At 44.4% G+C, this 26693-nt stretch overlaps 1 protein-coding gene across 1 annotated transcript in view; it reads left to right on the top strand.

The window, feature by feature from the left end:
• The first annotated feature begins 6135 nt into the window (after positions 1–6135).
• Positions 6136–26693, top strand: part of RHBDL1 (rhomboid like 1) — a 101936-nt gene continuing 81378 nt past the window's right edge. The window contains exons 1-2 of the mRNA XM_030213342.1: positions 6136–6305; positions 20780–20938. Coding sequence (XP_030069202.1) covers positions 6267–6305; positions 20780–20938 — 198 coding nt within the window. The 5' untranslated portion in view covers positions 6136–6266. The remainder of the gene's footprint in view (positions 6306–20779; positions 20939–26693) is intronic.

Genomic DNA, 26693 nt, shown 5'->3' on the forward strand with positions numbered 1-26693 from the left:
GCCCTCAAAACCACCCGATCTCCCCCCCTCCCTCCTTCCCCCTCCCTGGACTACTGCCGCAAAGGACTTGGACCCCAGCCCCCACCGCCCCCCCTCCACACTTGTTCCAGCCCTTCCCTCTGCCTCCCCCCCCTTCTGTCCCTCTGCCCCTCCCCTCATCCCTCTCCCTTCCTCAATATCCACCGCCCCCTCCCCCTCCCGTTGTCCCCCGTCCCCTTCCCTCTCAGACAAACATCCAGCAACGTCCATAGTCAGTTTCTGCGGCTTCGGCTGCCTCCAACTGATTGTCCTGCCCATCACCACTTCCTGGAACGTCCCTGCTCGTCCCTGCCACTGCAGGCTCCAGCCTCTGGGCTAATCGCCTCCTCTCCTCTGTCTCCTGGCGATACTCTGGCACCTGCCCAGTCAGGTCTGCAGCTGGCGATACCAGACTCCCTGCTCGCTCTGCCCCCGAACTCCCTCCAACCTCCGGCACCAGGGGCGAAGCCTCCGGAACTCCGCCGCTCCCCTTGGCTCCTCGCTCCCAGCCGTCCTGCTGGCAGGTCTGCTCCACCACCCGCTGCACATCTGTTAGACTTGCCATGTCCACTTCTGTAGTCAACGAAAGTCTCTCAACAATCGGGTTACTTCCCCCTTGCTTCTGGTGCAGTCCCTCCTGCGTTCTCCCAATGGCTGGCGCTTCCCGGGGGCATGGCTTGTCTGTTCCTGATTCCGCCACAGGCTGGCTGTTAGCACCCCCCGATTTCACCTCTTGTAATGGACAGCTGGTCAAATGAGCTCCCAGCTGCTGCCCGCTCCTATTCCTCTCTCTCCGACCCCTCTCCTGTAAACCGCCAGCTACTCCATGCTCAGGGAAGACCTCCCCTGCTCCCGGACTTCGTGGGCGGGGCTTCTCCAGATGCCATGCTGCTTCGGTTTCCACTTCAGTCATTGCAGACCCGGCCAAAAATACCGGAGTCTGCCTCTGCTGACCATTTTCCAACAGGGCCTCCTTCACGGCAACTGTCTCTGCTGTTTGCACAACTGCAGGTAAGCCCTCTGAGACTTCGACCACCACCTCTGTAGAAAACAGGCTGCTACCTGCGTCTCCCTCTGCTGCCTCCATTATCTGGAGTTTTGAAAAGTTACTGAGTTCTGTCCTCCCCTCCACAGGTAGGATCTCTACTCCAGCCCCCACCTCAGAGCCATGTCCTGCCGCTGCCTCCTTATCCTCTGGCTGCTGGGTAAGTGCTCTAGACTGTGTTGCCAACTGTCTCATGTATTTTAAAGTGGGGTCACCTCTGAACCCAGACAACTCTTTTGAGTCTAATGCTGCTGAAGACACTGAAGCTTGCTGCAACTGTAGTGTTCCTGAACCCCCAGACTGAGGTATTGAAGCCATCCTTTCTCGGTTAACAGAGAGCTCCCTCAAAGGATTCACAGAGCCCTTTTTTAAACAGTTCAACAAGTGTTCTTTTTTCCCCAACAACTTTGATATCCGGGCTTCCTCTTTAACATACATTTGTCTGTGCTCCGCTGGGGCAAATTTACACATAGTTCTTGCCATTTTCAGACGTTTTCCTAGCTCCACTACTTCTTTTTCCACCAGCTTAATTCGTCTTACAATATTTACCACACTACTTGCTGGATCATCAGGGTCATAGCTCACTTCAAGGAACTCCTCATCTGACGATCCATTCTCCTCACTCTCAGCTGCCTCCAGCAAAGGCTTCTGGCAAACTTCCATCGCCTCTTCCTTCTCCCTTCCTTGGAAGCGCCCTTCTGGGGCCTGTACTATCTTCCTCCCCCCTCCACTGTCTTCTCGCTTACCTTCCGCAAGCTGGGCCATGGAGGGGGAAATGCTCTGGTGGCCTCCACTGGGCTGCTTCTCCCTTCGGTCCACTGGACTCCTTTCCCTTCTCCCGGTAGTCAAACCAGGGAGAGAGCCACTCCTTTCGGCCTTCTGGTCCCGGGCCCCAGGAGGCCCCATAGCCTGGGACTTTCCTGAGGCCTTCTCCCCAGGGACCCTCCTCATCTTTGGGGAGGGAGCTAGGTCTCACTCCCTTTCCACTGGAAGTCAGCAGAGCTCACTAAAACACCTCCTTCCTCCTCAGCAGACTGGATGGACCGTTCAGGTCTTTATCTGCCGTCATTTACTATGTTACTATGACCTATGATTGAATTGTCACTAAAGACTCTTCCCCCCCCCCCCTCCAACCCAATATAAATACGTTGGGTGTAAGTTTCTTGTGATGCCTGAGGTCTTTTCCTCTGATATACCATAAGATATTGTGGATATCGATTCTCCTGGTATCGAGGCCAAACCCACCCAGGTTCTTGCACAGCACCTTACTACCTCCCTGTTCATGCATACATCTAATGGTGCTATAGAAATGATAAAAGGTAGTAGTAGTAGTAATTGGTGACTGCATTACTGGCCAGAGCACTACAAAAGCCAGGGTACAGCGATACATGAAATCACATTCCCAGTGTTCAGTTTGTGTACAAGCTGTAGTTAAACCATTGGGAGCATATACATCTAAGAACAGCCTCGTCATTCATGTAATAAAATCACAGATTTTAGGTGTCCTTTGTTCTAAGGAAAACAACATGCTAAAGCAGAACACATGGTAGATTTAATGATATGTTCCAGGTTACTCAGTGAATGATAGAACATAAGAGTAGCCATACTGGGTCAGACCAATGGTCCATCTAGCCCAGTATCCTTTTTTTCAAACAGTGGCCAAGCCAGGTCACAAGTACCTGGCATAAACCCAAATCATGGCAACACTCCATATTACAAATCCCAGGGCAGGCAGTTGCTTCCCCATGTCTGTCTCAATAGCAGACTATGGACTTCTTCTCCAGGAATCTGTCCAAACCTTTTAAAATCCCCAATACACTAACCGCTGTTACCACATCCTCCGGCAAAGAGTTCCAGAGCTTAACTATTCGTTGAGTGAAAAAACATTTCTTCCCATTTGTTTTAAAAGTATTTCCATGTAACTTCCTCAAATGTCCCCCAGTCTTTGTACTTTTGGAACGAGTAAAAAATCAATTTACTTCTTCTCGTTTTACACCACTCAGGATTTTGTAGACCTCAATCATATCTCCCCTCATCCGTCTCTTTTCAAAGCTGAAGAGCTTTAACCTCTTTAGCCTTTCCTCATACGAGAGGAGTTCCATCCACTTTATCATTTTGGTCGCTCTTCTTTGAACCTTTTCTAATTTTACTATATCTTTTTTGAGATACGGCGACCAGAACTGAATGCAATACTCAAGGTGCGGACGCATCATGGAGCGATACAAAGGCATTATAGCATTTTCAGTCTTATTCACCATCCCTTGCCTAATAATTCCTAGCATCCTGTTTGCTTTTTTGGTGGCTGCCACCTCACACTGAGCAGTAGATTTCAGCGTGTTATCTTCAACGACACCCAGATCTTTTTCTTGAGTGCTGACCCCCAAAGTGGACTCTAGCATCAGTTAACTGTGATTCAGATTATTCTTTCCAATGTGCATCACCTTGCATTTGTCCACATTAAATGTCATCTTCCATTTGGATGCCCAGTCTTCGTGCAATATTTCACAGTCCGCATGTGTTTTAACAACCTTGAATAGTTTTGTATTATCTGCAAATCTGATCACCTCCCTCCTAGTCCCAATTTCCATATCATTTAAATAGCACCGGTCCCAATACAAATCCCTGCAGCACTCCACTGTTCACTCTCCTCAATTGAGAAAAATAACCATTTAACCCTATCCTCTGTTTTCTGTCCAATAACCAATTCCTAATCCACACCAGAACTTTGTCACCTATCCCATGACTTTTTAATTTTCTCAGGAATCTCTCATAAGGAACTTTATCAAAAGCTTTCTGAAAACCTAGATACACTACATCAACTGGCTCACCTTTATCCACATGTTTATTCATGCCTTCAAAGAAATTAATCAAATTGGAGAGGCAAAACTTCCCTCAGCTGAACCCATGCTGACTCTGTCCCATTAAGCTGTGTTTGTCTACATGTTCTGTAATTTTATATTTTATAATATTTTCCACTATTTTGCCCGGCACCAATGGTTGGGACTAAACTAGAACTTTAACTTTTTTCATAGTTCTGTGCCCTCATGGTCAGACTCTGATGATCAATATTCACAGTTCATTTTGAGCTATACTGCAAGCTGTGTTAGAAGACATCATATATCATAAAACTCCACTGAATTAGATTGGGCTGGATGACATTTTTGCAGGGCACAGCAAAAAAAAAGTGTCCTTAAAAAAATATGGCTCTATTTTTACTTCCTATCCGTTCTCATCATATATCTGCTCTTGGTCCCTCAGCTATATGGTAAGCCATATTGTAGAAAATCGTTTGCATCGTATCTATGTTAGTTGAATGTTCTAATGCATGCTTATCAGATGTATCATTAGTATTATGCTAACATAGTATCATATCTCTGGTATTTGAATTCCAGTTCTGTTAAATGTGTATATTTTTCATACTCTTTCATGGTAGTTCTATTATTAGGTTTCAGTTTACTGTTTTCAAGTTCACCTCATTTATTGTATTTATGTTTATTCTTGGTTATTTTACTTTGCTATGCTGTTAACAAAATTATAAATTTTATATTAAACTGTACCTACTGTCTACTGCCTTGGGTGAATCTCTTCATGAAGGCAGATAATAAATCCCCACACACATGCAGAAGGGTTGGCTATAACTACACTGCTCACTCACCCAAATTTCTGCTTCATTCCTGGTTTGGATTTTTCTAGGGGGCACACTTGGAAGATTATAAGGGGGCTGGCAAAATTAAAAACCAAAAGGCCAGCCCTGTGGCTCAAGTCTCAGCACCTCTTGTTCAGTAGGGCCGGGTGCAGGGCAGAGACAATCAGCTTATCCCAGGGAGTGAGGGAAAGTGGCTTCCACCCAGGCTAAGTCTTAAAGAAGTCATCTCTGGAGTGCAGGCTGATATAAAGTGGGCGCTAAAATGTAAAATAATAATAGCTAGTGCTAAAAATGCATTTGCAGGTGAAATGATTGAGCCTGAGGTCTATTGTACCTGAGGAAATAACTTTTTATTTTTTTAAAGCACCGGTCTTGCAATCCAGAGGTGGTTGGTTCAAATCCCACTGCTGCTCCTTGTGATCTTATCTTGGGCAAGTCACTTAACCCTCCATTGCCTCAGGTACAAACTTAGATTGTGAGCCCTCCTGGGACAGAGAAATATCCAGAGTACCTGAATGTAACTCACTTTGAGCTACCACTGAAAAGGTGTGAGCAAAATCTAAATAAATAAATTATTAGTTCTATGTTGCGTGTATTTTGGCAAAGTGTAAATCAGAATTTGGAGGGGGTGAAAAGAGTATTCCCCACTTTCCCCGCGTAAATAGTCTGTACAAACACAGCAGCTCAATGAGGTACCCTCCTCCCTGGCACTGCATATGTCTTCTGGGTTCATGGCAGCACTTAAGATACCCATAACCCATCCTTCTGCTTCCAGTCTTGGCAAAATAGGACAGAGAGGGGTTGAGATGCGCCACCCGGTACTGGATAAAACAGGCAGTAACAAGAAATCAGATTACCCACTACCCCACCATTTGGTGTCCTTGGACTTCCTACAAGATATAATGACAGGGACCCCCGCGATCCTAAAATACTATGTCCCCGATGGCTTGGAGGTAGAGCACAGTGCGGCCCTTTCTTGGTGGTCCGTCGTCCTTCAATCCTCCGCCTTTCCATGCAGTGCTGGAAATCCCTTGAAACCGACTTGTATTACTATCCGGAGATTTGCTGGAGAAATGACTCTCGAGAAGAAATTTATGTCTTGGCCAGCAATGCGCACTGCTGCTGCTGCTCACTTCTAAACACATGCAAAGAGATCGACTTCGCCCCGCCCCTGCCGCAGCTCCCGGATTGGCTGCCTCCTTGACTCCTCCCCCTCCAGCTCATTGGCATTCACCTCTGCATCTCCCCAGCAGCTTGTACTGGAGATGCCTGAATAGTGGCTGCTAGTTCCTGACAATTCTCCCCTGTGCCACTGGAGTAAAAGGGGGAGCTGCGATCCATGTGTGTGTGTGCGGATATGTGCGCCCGCTGCTATGTGTGTGTGCGTGCATGCGTGTATGTGTCTGCATGTGTGTGTACCCCGGCTCTCCTGTCGCCTGCTCGCTGTCTTTCATTCACGCCTTTCATTTGAAATTCGAGTGGCAGAGCTGAATCCACAGCGTGCTGTTCCTAGCCTGCTCTTCCTGCTGTCCACAGTCAGCTGTCCCAGGCAGGTATATGGAGAGAAGCTCTTTGCTACAGCTCATCCAGGAGCAGGTGAGTCCATGGATCGTTTCCACGGCAGCCGAGCAGCTGCCTGCCAGCTCTGCTTCCGCAGGCAGGGAGTGCAGGCAGACACACAGCAACTTTATAGGGGAAAGGCAGCAGGCAGGCACCTCCAGGGGAACGGGGGCAGCAGGATGTGGGCTATTAGTAATATTCTGTGGCACCGTGCATGGTTGGTGCAGAGCATAGAGGCATGCATCTGTCTGGACATTTCCCAAGGCCCTGGGAAGGATCTGAGTGGAATGGGCAAGGTCTGCTCTTGGAGTGATGGAAATGGGAAGGAGAAGTAGTAAGAGCCTGTTAAGCAGCTGCTGGCTGTGCATGGCCTGTTACAGGGAGAAGGGTTGAGTCCCAGATGTTCTCCAGCTGCTCTTCATCAGGTCCCTGCAGAATAGTGCTGGGCAGGGAGGGGGCTGTATTCTCAATACCTCTTTTACTCTCCAGAGAGCTAGCTAAGCCCACCACAGGTTTCCCAATAAAAAAACACAATATTGCTAGCACCACTCTCACAGCACAACTTTTCTGTTGTTTGAGTGTCTAAGTCGTGTGTTTTTATTTGTTAATATTTTTTTACATGTGTTAGAATAAAAGGTATATGTTTTTTGTTATAAGCTCTTCCCAGTATTTAAAATCCTTCTAAGCCCCCTCTTCTCTTCCTTGTACAGTACTTTCTTGACTTAAGTGCACTGGAGCGAGGCCTGTATCAGCACAGCGGCACTTCTGATATATTTAGCTTTATTCTGGGGCGAAAGGCCAGGTCAGATGTGCTGATTATCAGGATCTCTGCTGGATGTAGTCTGGGAGTGAATTATAGTATCTTTCTGAGTTTAGTCTGGGGATGTGAATGATATCAGGATCTCTCTGGATGTAGTTTGGGAGTGTAAATTAAAGTTGTACCGAATAGCATATTTTACTATTCAGCTGCATATGAATAATGACATTGGGGTACTATTCAGGGCCGAATTGAATATGAATATTCTATACAGCCCTAGTGTAAATATAGAGTCTTTCTAAGTTTAATCTGGAGATGTGAATGATATCAGGTCTCTCTGAACATAAGCATTGCCATACTGGGACAGACCGAAGGTCTATCAAGCCCAGTATCCTGTTTCCAACAGTAGCCAATCCAGGTCACAAGTACCTGGCAAGATTCCAAAAGAGTAAAACAGATTTTATGCTGCTTATCCTAGAAATAAGCAGTGCATTTTCCCAAGTCCATCTTAATAATGGCTTATGGACCTTTCTTTTAGGAAACTATCCAAACCTTTTTTTAAACACCGCTAAGTTGACTGCTTTTACCACATTCTCTGGCAATGAATTCCAAAGTTTAATTACACGTTGCGTGAAGAAATATGTTCTCCGGTTTGTTTTAAATTTACTACTTAGTAGCTTCATTGCATGCCCCCTAGTCCTAGTATTTTTGGAAAGAGTAAACATTCAATTCATCTCTAGCTATTCCACTTCACAGAGTACATAAGTACATAAGTAATGCCACACTGGGAAAAGACCAAGGGTCCATTGAGCCCAGCATCCCGTCCACGACAGCGGCCAATCCAGGCCAAGGGCACCTGGCAAGCTTCCCAAACGTACAAACATTCTGTACATGTTATTCCAGGAATTGTGGATTTTTCCCAAGTCCATTTAGTAGTGGTTTATGGACTTGTCCTTTAGGAAACCGTCTAACCCCTTTTTAAACTCTGCCAAGCTAACCGCATTCACCACGTTCTCTGGCAACGAATTTCAGAGTTTAATTATGCGTTGGGCGAAGAAAAATTTTCTCTGATTTGTTTTAAATTTACTACAGAGGGGGTCTTTTACTAAGGCGCGCTCACGTTTTTAGCACATGCTAAAATTGGGCACGCACTAAACGTTAGAGATGCCAGTGTATTCCTATGGGCGTCTCTAATGTTTAGCACATGCCCAATTTTAGTGTGCGTTAAAAACGTGAGCACGCCTTAGTAAAAGCCCCCCTCAGTATTTTATAGACCTCTTATCATATCTCCCCTCAGCCGTCTCTTCTCCAAGCTGAAGAGATCTAGCCACTGTAGCCTTTTGTCATAGGGAAGTCGTCCCATCCCCTTTATCATTTTCATCGCCCTTCTCTGTACCTTTTCTAATTCCACTGTATCTTTTTTGAGATGCGGTGACCAGAATTGCACACAGTATTTGAGATGTGGTCGCACCATGGAGCGATACAAAGGCATTATGACATTCTCATTTTTGTTTTCCATTCCTTTCCTAATAACTCCTAGCATTCTATTTGCTTTCTTATCGACTGCTGCACACTGAGCAGAGGGTTTCAACATATCATCAGCGATGACACCTAGATCCTTTTCCTGGGCAGTGGCTCCTAATGTGGAACCTTGCATCATGTAGATATAGTTTGGTTTCCTGTTTCCCACATGTTTATATTAAATGTCATCTGCCATTTGGTTGCCCAATCTCCCAGTCTTGTAAGGTCCTCTTGCAATTTTTCACAATCCTTTTGCGATTTAACAACTTTGAATAACCTTGTGTCATCTGCAAATTTATAGGGCCTTTTTTACTAAGCCACGATAGCGTTTTTGGTGCGCACTGAAAACAAATATGCACTAAATGCTAGAGACACCCATATAATCCTATGGGCATCTCTAGCATTTAGTGCACGCTAAAACCACTACCGTGGCTTAGTAAAAGACCCCCTTAATTACCTCACTAGTAATTCCCATTTCTAGATCATTTATATATATATATGTTAAAAGCAGCAGTCCCATCACAGATCACTGGGGAACCCCACTGTCTACCCTTGTCCATTGAGAATACTGACTAGTTAACCTTACTTTCTGTTTTCTATCTTTTAATCAGTTTTTAATCCATGATAGGACATTACTTCCTATCCCATGACTTTAGTATTTCCTCAGGAGTCATTCATGAGATACTTTATCAAATAAATGCCTTTTGAAAATCCAGATACACAATATCAACCAGCTCACCTTTATCCACATGTTTTTTCACCCCTTCAAAGAAATGTAGCAGATTGGTGAGGCAAGATTTCTCTTGACTAATAAATCCATGTTGGCTTTGTCTCATTAATCCATGCTTATGTATATGCTCTGTAATTTTGTTCTTTATAATGGATGTAGTCTGGGAGTGTAAATATAGAATCTCTCTGATTTTAGTCTGGAGAACTGAATGATATCGGGATCTCTCTGGATGGGAGTGTAAATATAGTATCTTTCTGAGTTTAGTCTGGGAATGTGAATGATATTGGGATCTCTCTGGATGTGGTCTGGGAGTATAAATATAGTATCTTTTGGATATAGTCTTGGGATTTGAATGATATCAACAGCTCTCTGGATATGATCTGGATGTTTATGTTTATTTAGAAATTTACTATACAGCTCTCTCTGACACTCAGGTCAGAGCGGTTTACAGACTAAAATTAGAATGAGAAAGGAATGCCAAACATTTAATAGGACAGATATCCATGTAGTCATTATAGAATATAAAATAAAGTTGTGAATTGATATCAAAGTCTTTTTTTTAGGTGCATGGTGTATGAATGTGGGTCATGGGAGATTTGATATCCAAACAGCAGATGACATTTAATGTGAGCAAGTGCAAAGTGATGCATGTAGGAAACAGGAACCCGCACTGTAGCTATGTGATGCAAGGTTCCACATTAGGAGTCTTCACCCAGGAAAAGGATCTAGGTGTCATCGTTGATGATTTGTTGAAACCCTCTGCTCACTGTGCAGTGGCGGCTAAAAAAGCAAATAGAAGGAATTATTAGGAAAAGAATGGAAAACAAAAATGAGAATGTTATAATGTCTTTGTACCGCTCCATGGTGTGACTGTACCTCAAATAATGTGTGCAATTCTGGTCACCACATCTCAAAAAAGATATAATGAAATTAGAAAAGGTACAGAGAAGGGCGCTGAAAATGATAAAGGGGATGGGACGACTTCCCTATAAGGAAAGGCTAAAGTGGCTAGGGCTCTTCAGCTTGGCAAAGAGATGGCTGAGGGGAGATATGATAGTGTTGCCAGAGAATATGGTAAAAGCAGTTAGTTTAGCAGAGTTTAAAAAAAGGTTTGGATTGTTTACTAAAAGAAAAGTCCATAAGCCATTATTAAGATGAACTTGGGAAAATGCACTGCTTATTTCTAGGACAAGCAGCATAAAATCTGTTTTACTGTTCAGAGATCTTGCCAGGTACTTGTGACCTGGATCGGCCACTGTTGGAAACAGGATACTGGGCTTGATGGACCTTTGGTCTGTCCCAGTATGGCAATGCTTATGTTCTTTTTTGATATACCACCTTTCTGTAGGTACAACCAAAGTGGTTTATATATTCCATGCAGGTGCATTCTAGGGGATCTGAGTGATACTGGAATGTTTCTGAGTGAAATTTTGAGATGATTTTTTTTTTGGAAGTCTGCATGTATTCTGAGAGGGTGAATGTGTTATGATTCTGCTAAGACTGGCAGGGGAATGACTGGGACTCACTTCTGATTGGCCTGTTAAGGATTGAGCTGACGTCTGAGGCAGCAGACGTCAGAAGTCAGATCTATTTAAACCTACCTCTCCCTACAGCCCATGCTTTAGCGTTGATTCCTGTCAGCTGAGCCTCTTGCCCTCTCTCTGTCTGTGCTAGTAGCACACTGTGCATCCGTTGGAGTTTGCTTACTCTTCTTGTTGCTTGTAGCTTCTCTGTGTGCTGGTTGTTCCCAGCGTATGCTTGATTGTTTCCCTAGCCTAGCTGCTTTCCTTGATTACCTTGCTTCCGTGCACCTGTGGGTGCTCTGTTTGCTCTGTCTCTGTGTGCTGCTGAGTTCTGGTAAGAACATTGTTTGTTTTTCTCCCTTGTCAGCTTTAAACCTCTGACTGCAGTGTAAGCCCTGCTTCTTCCTGACTTGTGTGTTAAAGCAGTCATTCCCTTTAGCCTGCTTTAGCTCTGTCTGCTGTGTTTGTCTCCTGATTTTTGTGAACATTGCTCCTTATCTGTTTGGTGTATGTAAAGGCAGCTTTCCCTATTTCCTTGCTTTCCCCTTTGTCTCTACTGTCTGTTATTTGACTCTGTGGCACAGCCTTGTGTATTCCTATAATTGGTTTCCCTTTACTCTTGAGTGCTGTATGGTACAGCCTAGAGTGTTCCTATGAGTGGCTTCCCTTTTCCCTTGAGTGCTGTGTGGCACAGCCTAGTGTATTTGAGTGCTGTATGGTACAGCCTAGAGTATTCCTGTGGAGCTTCGCTCTTGTAGATTCTGTGTCCCATTCTGTCCTCAGCTTTCCTTTTTCCCCTGCGGGCTTTGTCTTCTATCTGTGTTTCTGTGTAGCCTTTGTTTGCATTCTCTTCCTCTGGTCATAGCCTGTACCTGCCAGCTTTTGTCTGTCGCCCTTCCCTTGTGTCACTAGCTATAGCGCTGTGTGCGTTGCATGTGCTCCAGCCCCTTTTGGGACCCCTCGTTGTTCTTTTTCCCTTCCCTTGTGTATGACTTGGTTCCAGTTCGGCTGTGAGGCCCGTACACTTGGACTCTGTATGAGTGGGTTCCCGTTTGGCCGTGAGGCCTGCCTGAGTGGTCTATCTCCCTTTTCTGGTGGTGCTAGTGGATTGACCTGAGTGTGTGGGGCTTTGTGGCCGTGGGTTTGCTTAGCACCTGTTTGGTCTACCCTAGGCCTTGGCCAAGGTCCTTCCTAAACCTCGGCCTAGGCACAAGGGCTCACGAACAGTTTAACAGAATAATATAGTTGTCTCTCTGGATGTATATTAGAGTAGAGGTGGACTATATAAGAGTAGGCTATTAGTGACTGAGGTCTGATCTCTGTATTATTAATGCTTCCTACTCTTTGACACCACTTTCACAGTATTAGGCAGTTTGGGACTGAGATTTCAAAGATTTAGATCCCATTTCACACTTACTTGTCCCTTTTACTGTCTATTAAGATGTTTTAATATGTATTGTGCTGACATTATAAGTATCATGTCTCTGGTTATACTGACATATGAATATTTTACCGTTGTTTATTGTGTAAGTCCAGGTTATTTTTGTTGTATACCATCTTGGGTGAATGTCTTCAAAAAGGTGGTAAATAAATCTTAATAAATAAATGGTACTTAAAATGGACATGAGCTTTGTTCCTTCCCTTTCCCTCTGGTTATTGGATTCCAGAAGGGTGTACCCTAGAATCAGAGTCCATCTTGGTTGAGTATACAGGCTGATGCCTTTTGTTATTTCAGGAATAACGTGTGTGTTCAGTACTTCTTGCATTGCAAAACCAAGCTAATCCCATTTTAATAGGAGGCAATACAATGCACAGCCTACTCAAACCAGTCCCAGTACAGACTTGTTGAATTAAAAATATTTGTATATATTTGTCATTTAGTTCATCCTGAATGAGATGCAGGGACTGGTCATTTTTGACACCCAAGGTGCCAATGAGGACTCGTGGAGGGGCTTAATGGAACGGGTCACCCAAGTTTTCCTGAGGGCGTCCTCAGACGTCCCCGCGAAGGTGCAGGGAAATCTGTATTATCGAAACAACATGGGCAGCCATCTTTCATTTCAATAATACGGTCGGGAACGCCCAAGCTCCACATTTAGGTCGACCTTGGAGATGGTCATCCCTAGAGACGGTCGTCCCCGATTTTCGGCGATAATGGAACCCGAGAACGCCCATCTCAGAAACGACCAAATCCAAGCCCTTTGGTTGTGGGAGGAGCCAGCATTCGTAGTGCATTGGCCCCCCTCATATGCCAGGACACCAACCGGGCACCCTAGGGGGCACTGCACTGGACTTCAGAAAAAGCTCCCAGATGCATAGCTCCCTTACTTTGTGTGCTGAGCCCCCCCAAAACCCACTCTCCACAACTGTACACCACTACCATAGCCCTTAGGGATGAAGGGGGGCACCTAGATGTGGGTACAGTAGGTTTCTGTTGTGTTTTGGAGGGCTCACATTTACCACCACAAGTTTAACAGGTGGGGGGGGGATGGGCCTGGGTTCGCCTGCCTGAAGTGCACTGCAGTACCCACTAAAACTGCTCCAGGGACCTCCATACTGCTGTCATGGAGCTGGATATGATATTTAAGGCTGGCATAGAGGCTGGAAAAATATTTTAACTTTTTTTTTAGGGTGGGAGTAGGGGGAGGTCATCCCCCCCGATTCCTTCTGGTGGTCATCTGGTCATTTAGGGCACATTTTTGTGGCTTGGTTGTAAAAAAAAAAAGGACCAAGTAAAGTCGGCCAAGTGTTCGTCAGGGACGCCCTTCTTTTTTCCATTATCGGCCGAGGACGCCCATGTGTTAAGCACGTCCCAGTCCTGTCTTTGCTATGCTTCCGACACGCCCCCGGGAACTTTGGTTGTCTCCGCGACGGAAAGCAGTTGAGGGCACCCAAAATCGGCTTTCGATTTATGCCGATTTGGGCGACCCTGGGAGAAGGACGCCCATCTCCCGATTTGTGTCGAAAGATGGGCGCCCTTCTCTTTCGAAAATGAGCCTGAAAGCCTCACATACCTACTTATTCTAAACTCCTGAGAGCACTTCTCCAAAAGGATTCTTTCTATGCTGGCTGTAGTCTCCACCAAAGACACTGTAGGTGAGACCTGCAAGGCAAACCTGATCAGGGCTGGTGTTCAGAGGCCAGGGCAGAAGCTGGGGAAGAGGCCCAGAAACCAACCTGCAGGCTAAGCCTGCTTCAGGTTGAAGCAGGTTTGGGGGCCCCCAGTAGTATGGGAGCCCAGGGCAATTTGCCTGTTTGCCACCCCCTAACACCGGCCCTGAACCTAATCACAGCGGGAAGTTAAATAATTACTGTCAGGTGAAATCTTTAACATTCTTTGGCAATAGCATCATTGATTAGACAGAAGAACTTCTAAGAAAAATAAGGTTTGTTGTGAACATTTGCCAAGTTTCCCTCTTTAAGAGAAAATGACTTTTTACTTTATTTTCTGAGGCATTTTTTTGGAAGCCATATATCCATTTTTCAAGCTTACCTGCTCTGGATGCATTCTTCTGTAGTTCACCTACTTTTGCCTGTGATGATGGAGGTGCTCCTGAGGCAGTGTTCTGCGGGGGAGGGCAACCATAGGCGTAGTTTAGCATTCTCAAAGTTATGTGGTTTCGACCCATTTGTCTGGACTGGTCTAGCAGGATTCAAGGAAAGAAAATTGACAGGTATTGAATACATTTTTACTTTTTATGTTACAGGGCCTGAAATCAACATCCTCGCCGGCCTCCCGCTTGGCCATCTGTCCCCCCTTTGGTCCGTTCGGAGCGCTGCCGCACGTCTTGTATTCCGCCAGAGCCAATGTGCTCGTGTCGCGCCTCTCCTCAGGTCACTTCACTGGCTTCCGATCGGTTGCCGCGTGCAGTTCGGGCTTCTCCTCCTTGCCTGCGGGTGCGCCCGGTCTGCGGCTCCTCACTGCCTCTCTGCCCTCATCTCCCCCTGTGTTCCCACCTGTGGCCTCTGCTCGTGGGGCGGGTCCCTCCTTTCTGTGCCCTTCTCCGCCACTGCCGGCTCCGGGCTCCGCTCGTTCTGCCTTGCCTCGCCCTATGCCTGGAGCGGTCTTCCTCAGCCCCTGCGCCGGGCCCCCTCCCTGCCCATCTTCGGGTCTCTGCTTGGAACTCACCTCTTCAGTGCTGCTTTCAGCACCTAACCTTTCGAGAAATATAGTATTTCTCTACACTTGTCTTTTAGATTGTACACTTGTCTCTAGATTGTACACCTGTCTTTTAGATTGTAAGCTCCTTGAGCAGGGACTGTCCTTCCATGTTAAATTGTACAGCGCTGCGTAACCCTGGTAGCGCTTTAGAAATGTTAAGTAGTAGTAGTAGTTATGTGCATTGGTTTTGCTGGGAAAATACTTGCAGAAGAAACAAGTGCCATAGGCATAGTGTGAGGTAGGCAGAGGGGCAGAGCTGCCCCAAATGTTGCAAATATTGATGCTGAATTGTTCCCCTTTCTCCCACTGCCAGTTTAACTTCCTTACCCTTTCCCCCTCCCCCAAAAGTAAGCAAGCAAGCAAGCTACACCTACAGTAGACAAAAATCCTTGTGGGTAATTTTGACTTTGACAGTTTTGAAAGGGGGAACATGTGCATCTGTATTGCTCCTTGGTGCGACCTCACCTTGAACATTGTGTTCAATTCTGGTCACCATATATCAAAAAAGATACAGCAGAATTAGAAAAGATTCAAAGAAGAGCGATCAAAATAATAAAGGGGTTGGAACTCTTTTCATATGAGGAAAAGCTAAAGAGGTTAGGGCTCATCAGTCTTGAAGAGAGACGGCTGAGGGGAGATATGATTGAGGTCTACAAAATCCTGAGTGGTGTAGAATGAGTAGAAGTGAAAGACCTTTGTACATTGCCCCTCTGATGTTTCATTGTATTGTAGGAACAGTATTAGCATCATATCTATGTTATTTGAATATTATATTGCGTTGCTTATTAGGTGTTTCATTGGTATTATGCTGATGTCGCATTATATCTATCTTATTTCAATATTCTTCCATGCTGTCTATTATGGTATTGTATGTATTGTACAGACATTTATCATATTTCTGTTATATGATTGTTCTGTGGTGCTGTTAAATGTGTATTTTCCTGATACTGTTTTATTGTAGTAATTATTAGGTTTAAATGTGCCATTTCCAAGTTTACCTCATTGATTGTGTTTATGCTTATGTTTGGTTATTTTACTATTGTTATGCGTTAACAAAATTATGTTTTAGGTTAAACTATACCTGCTGTACACCGCCTTGGGTGAATCTCTTCATAAAAACGATTAATAAATCCCAATAAATAAATATAGTTTTGAGAATTCTTCCTTGAAAAGATACATTTTCTCTCTTGGAAAAAGTTTGCTTCCTTCAGTACCTATGGGAGACACAGACTCTTCCACTTAAGAGGTTTCCTACGTGGGTGTGCAACAGCTATGCAAGAAAACACTGAAAGATATCGCATGAGCTGATGCTTTGAGTGCTGTTTTCACTATAAAATAACACATTAAATTTAGAACATCCACAAAGTGTCTGGAAGCGAGTATCATAATCCCTGGTACAGTCGTGATTCTTGACTAACATTTACGGGAATAGTTAAGAATAGATGGTTAAATTGGACAGAAATGAGTTATCAATTTCTTGACATAAGCCTTAGCAGTTGAAGCTCAGTAATGTTAACTGTCTTAGGATATCTCTCTTTTTTTCTAAGTAAAGGTGCATTAGAATAGTGGTTTTCATTCTGGTCCTCATGGATCTTCTGATGCCCCCCCCCCCCCCCCATTGTTAAAAAAATAAACCTTTTAAAAACTCCCAGAAACAGGGCCTCTCCTGGTTCTGACTGCAGAGAAAAACAGACAGAGGAGGAAGCAGCAGGTAAGAAACACTGTACTGCTCTTCAGTTCTTCCTGTCAGCTGGAGAACAATGCAGGGGTGGAGGGAACAGACAGACCTCTGTGAGCAGCCATGGCTCTGGTCCTTCCCCACTTATCCCTCTGCTAGCTGCTGGCTTACCAGAGCAAACGTTTGCCTTGGGAGCCATTGAATTAACATTGAAAGCCCCTCCTACACATTTAGGGGTAAATTCAGTAGGTGATAGGATGATCCATGCTGTGTGACTTCTATAAAGGCAGTTTCTGCGTGTATTATGCAGGGTTGGCCTTAAGCAGGGGCGACACGGGTGGCTGCACACAGGGCTGCCGAGAGGGGGGGCAGGGGGGACAAAATTCCTCAGGCCTTCAAGGGGGGCCCGGCGCCGGGGTCTCTCTCCTCCTGCTCCCAGGCCACCAGCACTGCAGTCCCCGGTCTCACCTGCCTGCCCTCGGCTCCGTCGACAGCCCCCCTCCATCTGCCACCGTGACCGGGCCCCTTACATTCAAATCGGCAGCGCCTCACCTCCGTGTGAAAGCGGCAGATCGCCTCCCTTCGGGCCCTCCCTCACTGTGCCTGCCCTCGCAGAAACAGGAAGTTACATCAGATGAGGGCGGGACACAGTGAGGGAAGGCCCGAAGGGAGGCGATCTGCCGCTTTCACACGGTGGCCCGGGGGGGGGGGGGGGGGGCCTTGGGGGCGGCCTTGCCCCGGGCCCGGCTCAGTCTCTCGGCGACTCTGGCTGCACAGGGCTCCGTGCTCCTAAGGGCCCCAACTTAACTGAATCAGCTTTGCAACTGGCAACTGACCAAAAGTTAAGGCTACATTTGCCTTTCCATCTCCCTCTCTTTCTCTCCCCCTTCCCCTTGGTAATCAGGCTTCTCACTAAGATTACAATAGTAGTTGGCAATTAAAGAATTCTGTTTAAATAAGTAAATCATGACACCTTATTTGAAATCTTAAATCTCGGGCAGGGGAGGGAGGCACCAAACAGGTTCGCACAGAGTTGTAAATGTTTAGAATAATAGCGTTTTACATACCCACATAAGTACTAGGATGATGCCTAGGAAATATTCTTCAAATACAGTGCAATCCGCTTAAGTGCAAGGGTCTGGGACCAAAGAAATGCATGCAGTTAACCAGAGCGTGCACTTAACCGTTGTGACCCAAATAAGCTTGACATCTGATAAACATATGTACAGTACTGTTTATTATTATACATTTATACATACAGTATACAGTCTCAGTTAACTGACATTAGGCTTTACTTGAAGTAATCAGTTATAGTCCTCTGTACACTCTTGGATCTGTGAGTTCCATAGACTATATCTGCCAGACGGTAAAAACTGTCATAGCACTGACATCCAGTGGCCTCTAGATAGGCCCGCACGGTGTTGAGACTCTCCAGCGCTCTTGCAAAAGTGACAGGAGGAGGTTGTTGAATTTCATCAGCATGTGCCTCACTGCTCATTTCTTCATCTGTTCCATCATCAGCCATTGTTGCCTGCGTGTAGGCGCATATCTCGACATCAGTGATGTCTTCAGCTGTTTGTAGATCGTAATCAACAGCTACTTAGCGATGGAACTCCTCTTCAGTAACACCGGCTGGTATGTCAATAACCTCTTCATCTGACACATTTGCAACAGCTGCATCCCCCTCCATATCCTTAACAAAGCTTACCCGCTTGTAGCAGTTCACAATGGTTGCCTGTGTAACATGATTCCAGGCTTCTTTCTGCATATGTAGGGAATCCAACAGTGATAGATTATGAGCCAGTTCAACAGCACGTTTATCCTTGCCAATCTGGTCATCCATAATGCTCATCAGACGACGTAGCACAAGAGCCCGATAATGTTGTTTGAAATTGGCTATTATGCCCTGATCCATAGGTTGGATCGGAGAGGTAGTGTTTGGTGGCAGGAAGACCACCTTGACGTTAGACAGCCTGACATCATCCCTGTGTGCAGCACAATTATCACAAAGCAGCAAAATCTGACGCCTTTGTGCCCGCATTCTAGTGTCTAACTTCTTTAGCCACTGCTTCCAAATTTCCCCAGTCATCCATGAATTTGCGTTAGCCTCATATGATACAGGAAGTCACTTAACTTTCTTGAAGCAACGGGGCTGTTTGCTCTTTCCAATGACGAGGGGTTCCAACTTCTCACTCCCATCCATATTGCAGCAAAGGAGGATCGTCAGTCGGTCCTTCGATGTTTTACCTCCAGTAGTTTCGGCATGTTTGAATGCAAGTGTTCCATCAGGAATCGCTCGCCAGTAGAGACCATTTTCGTCAGCATTGAACATGTCACGAGGTGCAAACTCGTTCAAGAAGGTAGGAAGAACTGAAACAACCCAATTTTTCAGCACCAAAGTCATCAGCGTCTTGTTTCTCACCATGCTGTTTCTTGAATTTTATGCTGTTCCTCTCCTTCCATCTTTCCAACCATCCAACAGTAGCTTTGAATTCAGTTAGTCCAAGGCTTTCAGCTAGCTGGTTAGCTTTCTCCATAAGCAGTGGACCACTAACAGGAAACTGTCTGCTCCTGACTCGAGAAAGCCACTGAAGAAGAGCATCTTCTACCTCCTCAGCTTTTCCCGCCCGTTTTCGTTTCTGTTGTGGATTTGTATTGTTTTGCCAGTCTTCCAGAAGCTGGTCTTTCTGCTTCAAGACACTTGAAATTTGACTGGGATTGACTGACGACTAACAGCATTCTTTTGCTTATTCTGCCTGTGGCAGTTAAAGAGGCAGTAAATTTGAAATCTCGTTGGTTGTCACGCACCAATCGGCTTCCATATTCCATGCGTGCACTTATGCGGAGTCTTTCCTGCAGAGAAGCGGTCTTGAACCATGCATATAAGCGAATCTCGCACTTATCAGTGGTGCGCTAAACCAAAGTTTGTCCCCATAGAAATTGATGGTGCCAAAAACGGGACCGAAGTATGGCATGCAGTTAAACAGAGCATGCGCTTATTCGACGTGCACTTAAATGGAGTGCACTGTACATAGTGCAGATTTGCAAGTGATCCTACACAGGGGTGGAGCATTTATTTATTTAGATATAAAGATGGATGTATGCTATTTGTAACCTTTCTCCCCTTATGAGTCCTGCATAAAATATCTATTTGTATGCTAATGTTGTGCTATTACACTCCCAATCCTATGTTCTTATAGTAATAGTAATAATAATAATAATAATAATAAACAGAACTTATAACCCACTCAAACCTTACAGTTCAGAGCAGCTCACATTATAAGAAACTGGTCAAGTCCAGGAATTACATAAATTCATGACCACCAATGTGCTAACAATCAGAAAGTGATACAAGATAAGCTTAAATCCTAAACCATAAGATGAAATTGCACAGAATTTAGAACAATTTTTTAAAAAAGAAATGTCTTTAAATTTAGTTGAAAAACTACATAGGAGTTCGAGGTCCTAATCATATCCGAGATGTCCTTACCAAATTTCACAGCCTAAAAAGCTATTTGTAACTTTAGGATGCCTGTATATGTTTCAGTATTTTAAAGGGAAAGGGGATGAGACTTGATATACCTCCTTTCTGTGGTTACAATCAAAGTGGTTTACATACTATATACAGGCACTTATTTTGTACCTGGGGCAATGGAGGGTTAAGTGACTTGCTCAGAATCACAAGGAGCTGCAGTGGGAATCAAACCAAGCTCCCCAAGATCAAAGTCTACTGCACTAACCACTAGGCTACTCCTCCATAAACATATGATACACTGCTTTAATGTTGATTTAAAAAGCGGTATATCAAATGAGTCAAAATAAATAGTGGAATCTTTGTGAAAATTTATATTTGCGAAAAAGAGAAGGTTCGGAGACATGTTTTTGCTGTCACTTCCCAGTGTTAGTGAGGTCACCTTGTTTTGTAAGGGGCTTTGGATTGTTGTGAAGCATTGTAGTTTAGACTGGCCTTGGGCAATCACATAACCCTCCATTGCCTTGGATACAAACGGATTGTAAGCCCTCTGGGAAAGAGAAATACCTAGTGTACCTGAATGTAATTCAATATGAAATACTCCTGGAAAGCTAAATAAAGAAATAATCAAACAAACAATGAGGATGTTATCTTCTTTCTTTTCTAGCTTGATCCGGACAACACGGGTTACATTGGTGTGGAGACCTTTGCCAGCCTGGTGCACAGCCATGAGCTGCCCCTGGACCCTGCAAAACTGGAGATGCTCTTTGCCCTGGCACAAAGCAATGATGAAGGGCAGATCTGCTACCAGGAGCTCGTTGACTTGGTCAGTAACGTGAGTAGTTTTGCAGATGCCGGCGCTTGGAGCATTCTCACTGAAGGAAGTCCACAGAGCTGGTTCCATGGTGCTAGTTCTGCTTCTGGCTCATATATAAATCACAGATTTCAAGTACAGCTTCTGGTGCATAATTATTCTTCTAAGCAGTGGGAAATGAGGAATTATGTGTGCCTTTTGAATATCAAGTAGGTGTTGGCCCCATGATAGTGAGAGCACACTTTCTTTTGAGAGTTGACTATACTGCACTTCAGTGCTTGCCAATCTTTTGATAACATAGTAGATGATGGCAGATAAAAACCTGAACAGTCCATCCAGAATGTTGAACATTCACACTCATTATCAATTCATGGTTAAAATAACAATGAATGTGGTGTAAAATAATTGATCCTGATCTTTCTTTGCCATTCCTGAGACATAGACCATATAAGTCTGCCTGTCACTGTCTTTACTTTCCAACTACTGGAGTTAAAAACAAAAGAACATAAAAATAGCCATACTGGGTCAGACCAATGGTCCATCTAGCCCAGTATCCTGTTACCAACAGTGGGCAAGCCAGGTCACAAGTACCTGACAGAAACCCAAATCATGGCAACACTCCATGCTACCAATCTCAGGGCAAGCAGTGGCTTCCCCCATGTCCATTTCAATAACTAATTATGGACTTTTCCTTTAAACCTAGATATGCTAACTGCTGTTACCATATACTCCGGCATTGAGTTCCAGAGCTTAACTATTCTTTGAGTGAAAAAATATTTCCTCCTATTTGTTTTAAAAGTATTTCCATTTAATTTCATTGAGTGTCCCTTGGTCTTTGCGCTTATTGAAAGAGTAAAAAATCGATTCACTTTTACCCATTCTACACCACTCAGGATTTCATAGATCTCAATCATATCCTTCCTCAACTGTCTCCTTTCCAAGCTGAAGAGCCTTAACCTCTTAAGCCTTTTCTTTTATGGGAAGAGTTCCATTCCCTTTATCATTTTGGTTGCTCTTCTTTGAACCTTTTCTAATTCTGCTTTTTTTTTTTTTTGAGATACGGTGACCAGAATTGTCCACATAAATAAAAGTCTAGAACCCTGCTGCCTCCAGTCTTTCACCCAACGGAGCCATCATAACATTGAACAGGATTGGAGATAGCGGCAAACCCTGTGGTACCCTGTAGTCAGTAGACCAGGATGGGGAGAGAGAACCTGACAACTTCATCTGAAAGGATCCAGATTTTAGGAAGCCACGGAACCACTGGTGAACCTTCCCGCATAGTCTGAATGGGTCCAACAGGCCTAAAAACAACTCATGATCAACAAAGTCAAAGACACTTGACATATCAAATTGCATCACTAAAAACTTAAAGCCTAAACTGATTGCTTTCCTAAAATGAGATACTAAGATGGTCAAGACTGTCTTGGTACTATAACAAGGCCTAAAACCTGGGATTTAGGCAAGAGGGAGAAAGAGGAAAGGTGATTCATAAGCTGAGTACCAACTATTCCCTCCATTACCTTAGTCAACAATGAGATAGAAGCGACATGCCTGTAATTAGTAACACCTCCCATTCAAGCTGAGATGCTCTTAGGGATTGGGGTATTATGGAACCTTTATGCTGAGGAAAAGCATCCTGAGTCAGCATAAATGAGATATGAGCTTGAAGAAGGTCAATGAATCCTGTCAGTTCAGTTTTTAATAAATAACTCTGACAAGCATCCAGAAGGCAATGTGAGGAAGGATACTTTTTGATTTGTAAGTAACTGGGACCACACTCCAAGTGGTTCCACAGTTCCCAGAAAGCACTCACAGACCCAACACACAAACCACCAGGATTCTTTATCAGTCCGGGCAAACAAACAATTGTGTTTATTCTCACAAAAAAGAAATATTGAACAGTGGACAGAAAATGTGCAATCAGCAAACAATAACAGATAAGTGAAATATGGATCAATTATAATACTAACTAAACATTTGATTACTTCCTAGAAAGTACCTGTGGCAATCAGGACTGCTCACCAGTTATCAAATGTAACTGTTTTACAGGGCTTCAGCAAAGAGCTTCCTCTCTTTCTTCTCCCAAGCTGAAACTGGGGCAAAAGCCAGTATAATCGAAATGAAAAGAGCTCCTGAGTCAATCAGAGCCCAGTCAACAACAAAATATTAAAAAATAACTGGTTACATCATTTCACAAAATGCCTAGCCACCCGTCTGGGGTTATCCCGCGGACACTCAGAGGGTCTATCCCCAGCACAGCTCAGGTCCACCTGCACCTGCTGCTTGTGCTCTACACTATCACCCTCCTCCTACCGACTGGGTCATAACCGCCTCTGGGTGAGTCTCCCACTCTCAAATTATCCCCAGTGATTTCTAGGTTACTGGGGCCACATTCCTAGTGTTCCCACAGTTTCCAGAAAGTACAGAACCAACACACAAATCACCAGGATTCTTTTTCAGTCCAGACAGAGAATCAACAAACTAAACAGGTTTATTGCCACACTTGAACAATGAACAAAAAAAAGGTGCAATCAGCAAACAATAACAGGCAACTGAAATGTGGATCAATTATAACACTAACTAAACATTTGTATACTGTCTAAACAGTACCTGGGAAGATCAGGACATATAACTGTTCACTGAGCCTCTCTCCTCTTCTGGGCTGAAACTGAAGCAACAGCCAGCCAACTGCTGGATAATTTCCAACTCCAGGCCAATCAGTTTTAAAAGTATACTGCTCACAGTATTGTACATTCACTTATTCAATGAGTGAAACTAAAAGAGGGCATTCACTTTTCTATAACAGTTTTAACATAAAACATGCACCACCTGCTGGCCAAACTAGAGAAATGCACTTCAAGGTTTAATAAAGGCAAGTTTACAGGTTTAAAACACACTGTTCTGTCACATCTCCCTCCTCAAGAGAGAGACCCCTGACTGTGGCCTCTACAGACCACTGATCGGGTCTCAATATTCCAGTGTAAGGGCGGTTCTGATGGAGAGGCCATCAGCTTTGTCATGTTTATTTCCCTTCCAGTGCTTATAACAGAAGTTTTTACCACAATGGAGGATCACTTAATTTGCAAGCAATAATCTCAAGATCAGAAGAGTTCAGTTGGGACAGTAGTTCTACTTTGAAGAAGTCCTTATAAATTATGGCTATTCCATCCTCTTTCTGTTTAGCTCTAGTTTGATGAAGGACCTTGTAACCTGGGAGACATAAAGCATTGAGTAAAGGATTGTCTGTTGAACAAAAGCCATGTTTCAGAGACCAGCAACAACCCAAATTGTTTCTCCACCAACCAATCCCTAATAACATCAGTTTTATTGACCATTGACCTAGCATTTACATACCCAATTGGAATAGGAAGGTAGGAGGTGGAGACTGAACTAATTGAAGGTAAAGTGATTAAATGGCATCTGAAGAAGGAGGTTCCTTGCCTTGCACAAGTGCGAGAGAAGTTTGATTGAAACAAGGTTGTACGGGCAGGGACTGAGCAATTAACCCTACGAGATATTATAATAGGAATTGAACATGGAACTTCCGGTGCAGCAGCTTGAGGGCAGAGCAACAGCGCACAAATCAATAAGTAGCAAAGCCATGGAACAAAGTTCACTCGACGCAGCATGGTAAAAGTCACACTCATAGATTGTCCAAAACAAGGAGCCATGCCTGATGCCACCAGATGTTCTGCACAAAGGGACATATAAAGGGACGTGTCCCTTTGGCACGCCCCCTCGGCGCGACGCATCTCAGCAAGGTCTCCCTATGTTAGAAAGTGCTGACATCAATGCTAGCAGCACGATTCAAATGACAATAGTCTGTATGCTGGCAGGAGAGAAGCTTGTCTGGGCAGTAAGGACTCGCAGATTATGTTTCCTGCAGCTCAGGTCTAAGCTAGATGCCTTGGTGCAAGGTCTCCCTATGTTGTTAGAAAGTGCTGACGTAAGCACTAGCAGCGCAATTAAATTGACAACAGTCTGTATGCTGGCACGAGAGAAGCTTGTCCGAACAGTAAGGATTCACAGCTGATAAGTGTCCTGTGGATCAGAACTGAAATAGACGCCTTGGAGCAAGGTCTTCCTATGTTGTTAGAAAGTGCTGACGTCAACGCTTGCAGCACAGTTCAAATGACAATAGTCTATGCTGGCAGGAAGGAAGCTTGTCCGGGCAGTAAGGGCTCACAGCTGAAAAGTGTCCTGTGGATCAGAACTGAACTAGACACCTAGACAAGAAGGCAGTGCATGCAAATCAGTTTCATGCACATTCATCATGGATGTCCTGAAAACCTGATTGACTGGGTGTGCCCCGAGTATGGGGTTGAGAACTACCACATTAGAGTTCTGCTGTCTGCCCTATTCAGCCTGCTCACACCACATTTTGTCCGCTGCTTCAGCTGTGCAAGAAATTACCCTTTACTCCATTGATTCCCAGATCTGGTCCTAGAAGCATCCCAGCCAGTCAGGTTTTCAGGATATCCACAATGAATATTCATGAGAGAGATTTCCATGCATTGCCTCTAGTGCATGCAGATCTCTCTCATGAATATTCATTGTGGATATCCTGAAAAACTGACTGGCTGGGATGCCTCCAGGACCAGGTTTGGGAACCACTGTTTAACTCACCATTTCAAGGGTTATCAGATAGATCCAGGTCATTAGGTACAGACTGAGCCACTCCTGGTTTTGTCCCATTCGTAAGTGTAGATTGCCTGCTTACTCTGGCAAAGTGTAAGGAAGTTGTACTGGCAGTGAGCAGAGAGGAATCAATTCAGCATTAACACTCACAACATTTGTGGAATGCTGCCCCCCTCAAGCCTACCCCAAACTAAACCTATGAACCCATTCCATATATTGTCAAGAAACGCAAGATTACTTGGTTGTTCATAGGCCAGTTGCTTTCTTATCACTACTTGTTTCTTTCCAACCCATCTCCTGTAGTCCTTATTTAGCTTAGAACTGTCATACCAGATCAGACCAAGAGCCTATCATGCTCAGTATCCTGTTTCCATCAGTGGCCAATCTTGCTCACAAATATTTATTTATTTGGATTTTGCTCACATCTTTCAATAGCTAGCAGAATCCCAATTGGTAGATAAATCCTTTGCTGCTTACCTCCATGGACAATGGCTTTCACCAGATCTTCTTGACTGATAACAGTTTATGGACTTTCCTTCAGGAACTTGTCTAAAACTTTTTTTTAAATACAGTTACACTAATTGCTTTTAGGATATCAAATTCTAGACCTTCATAGAGTGAAAGTTTCTTCTACTATCTGTTCCTCTGATATCTTAGTTCTGTGAGAACAAGACAAGTGAAAAGGATGCTTTCAGGAGTTTAAAATGAGATCTGCCAGCTTAATTTCAGAAATAAATCTGCTGAGGATCTTTGGTATCCTTTAGTCACAATAGTCTGCCTGTCCATACCATTTGTCTGATTTCCTTAACTTTCTTTGTGACCTTTTGTAGTGTTTTGTAATCCTGTGTGTGATTCTGGATAAAAGCAGCTCATTAAATACTAAATCACAGTGATCAGCCAGTGGGAATTGACAGGAGAAAGTGCTCGATAAATATGGTTCTCACCATTGTTTTTGAAATGTTATCTGCCCTAGATTTTCTGATCTTCTGGAGGCGTGAGCAGAAATGTGTCATCATGTCTAAGAAAGGGAATGCTGTGCTGTTCCTATGGAAAGAAAACAGGAGAAACATCTTTCAAACACACAATGCTTCAAACTTGCAAGCTGCTCCCTTAGGTCAAACATTTA

This window comes from Microcaecilia unicolor, chromosome 8 (assembly GCF_901765095.1).
Source record: "Microcaecilia unicolor chromosome 8, aMicUni1.1, whole genome shotgun sequence".
Taxonomy (NCBI): domain Eukaryota; kingdom Metazoa; phylum Chordata; class Amphibia; order Gymnophiona; family Siphonopidae; genus Microcaecilia; species Microcaecilia unicolor.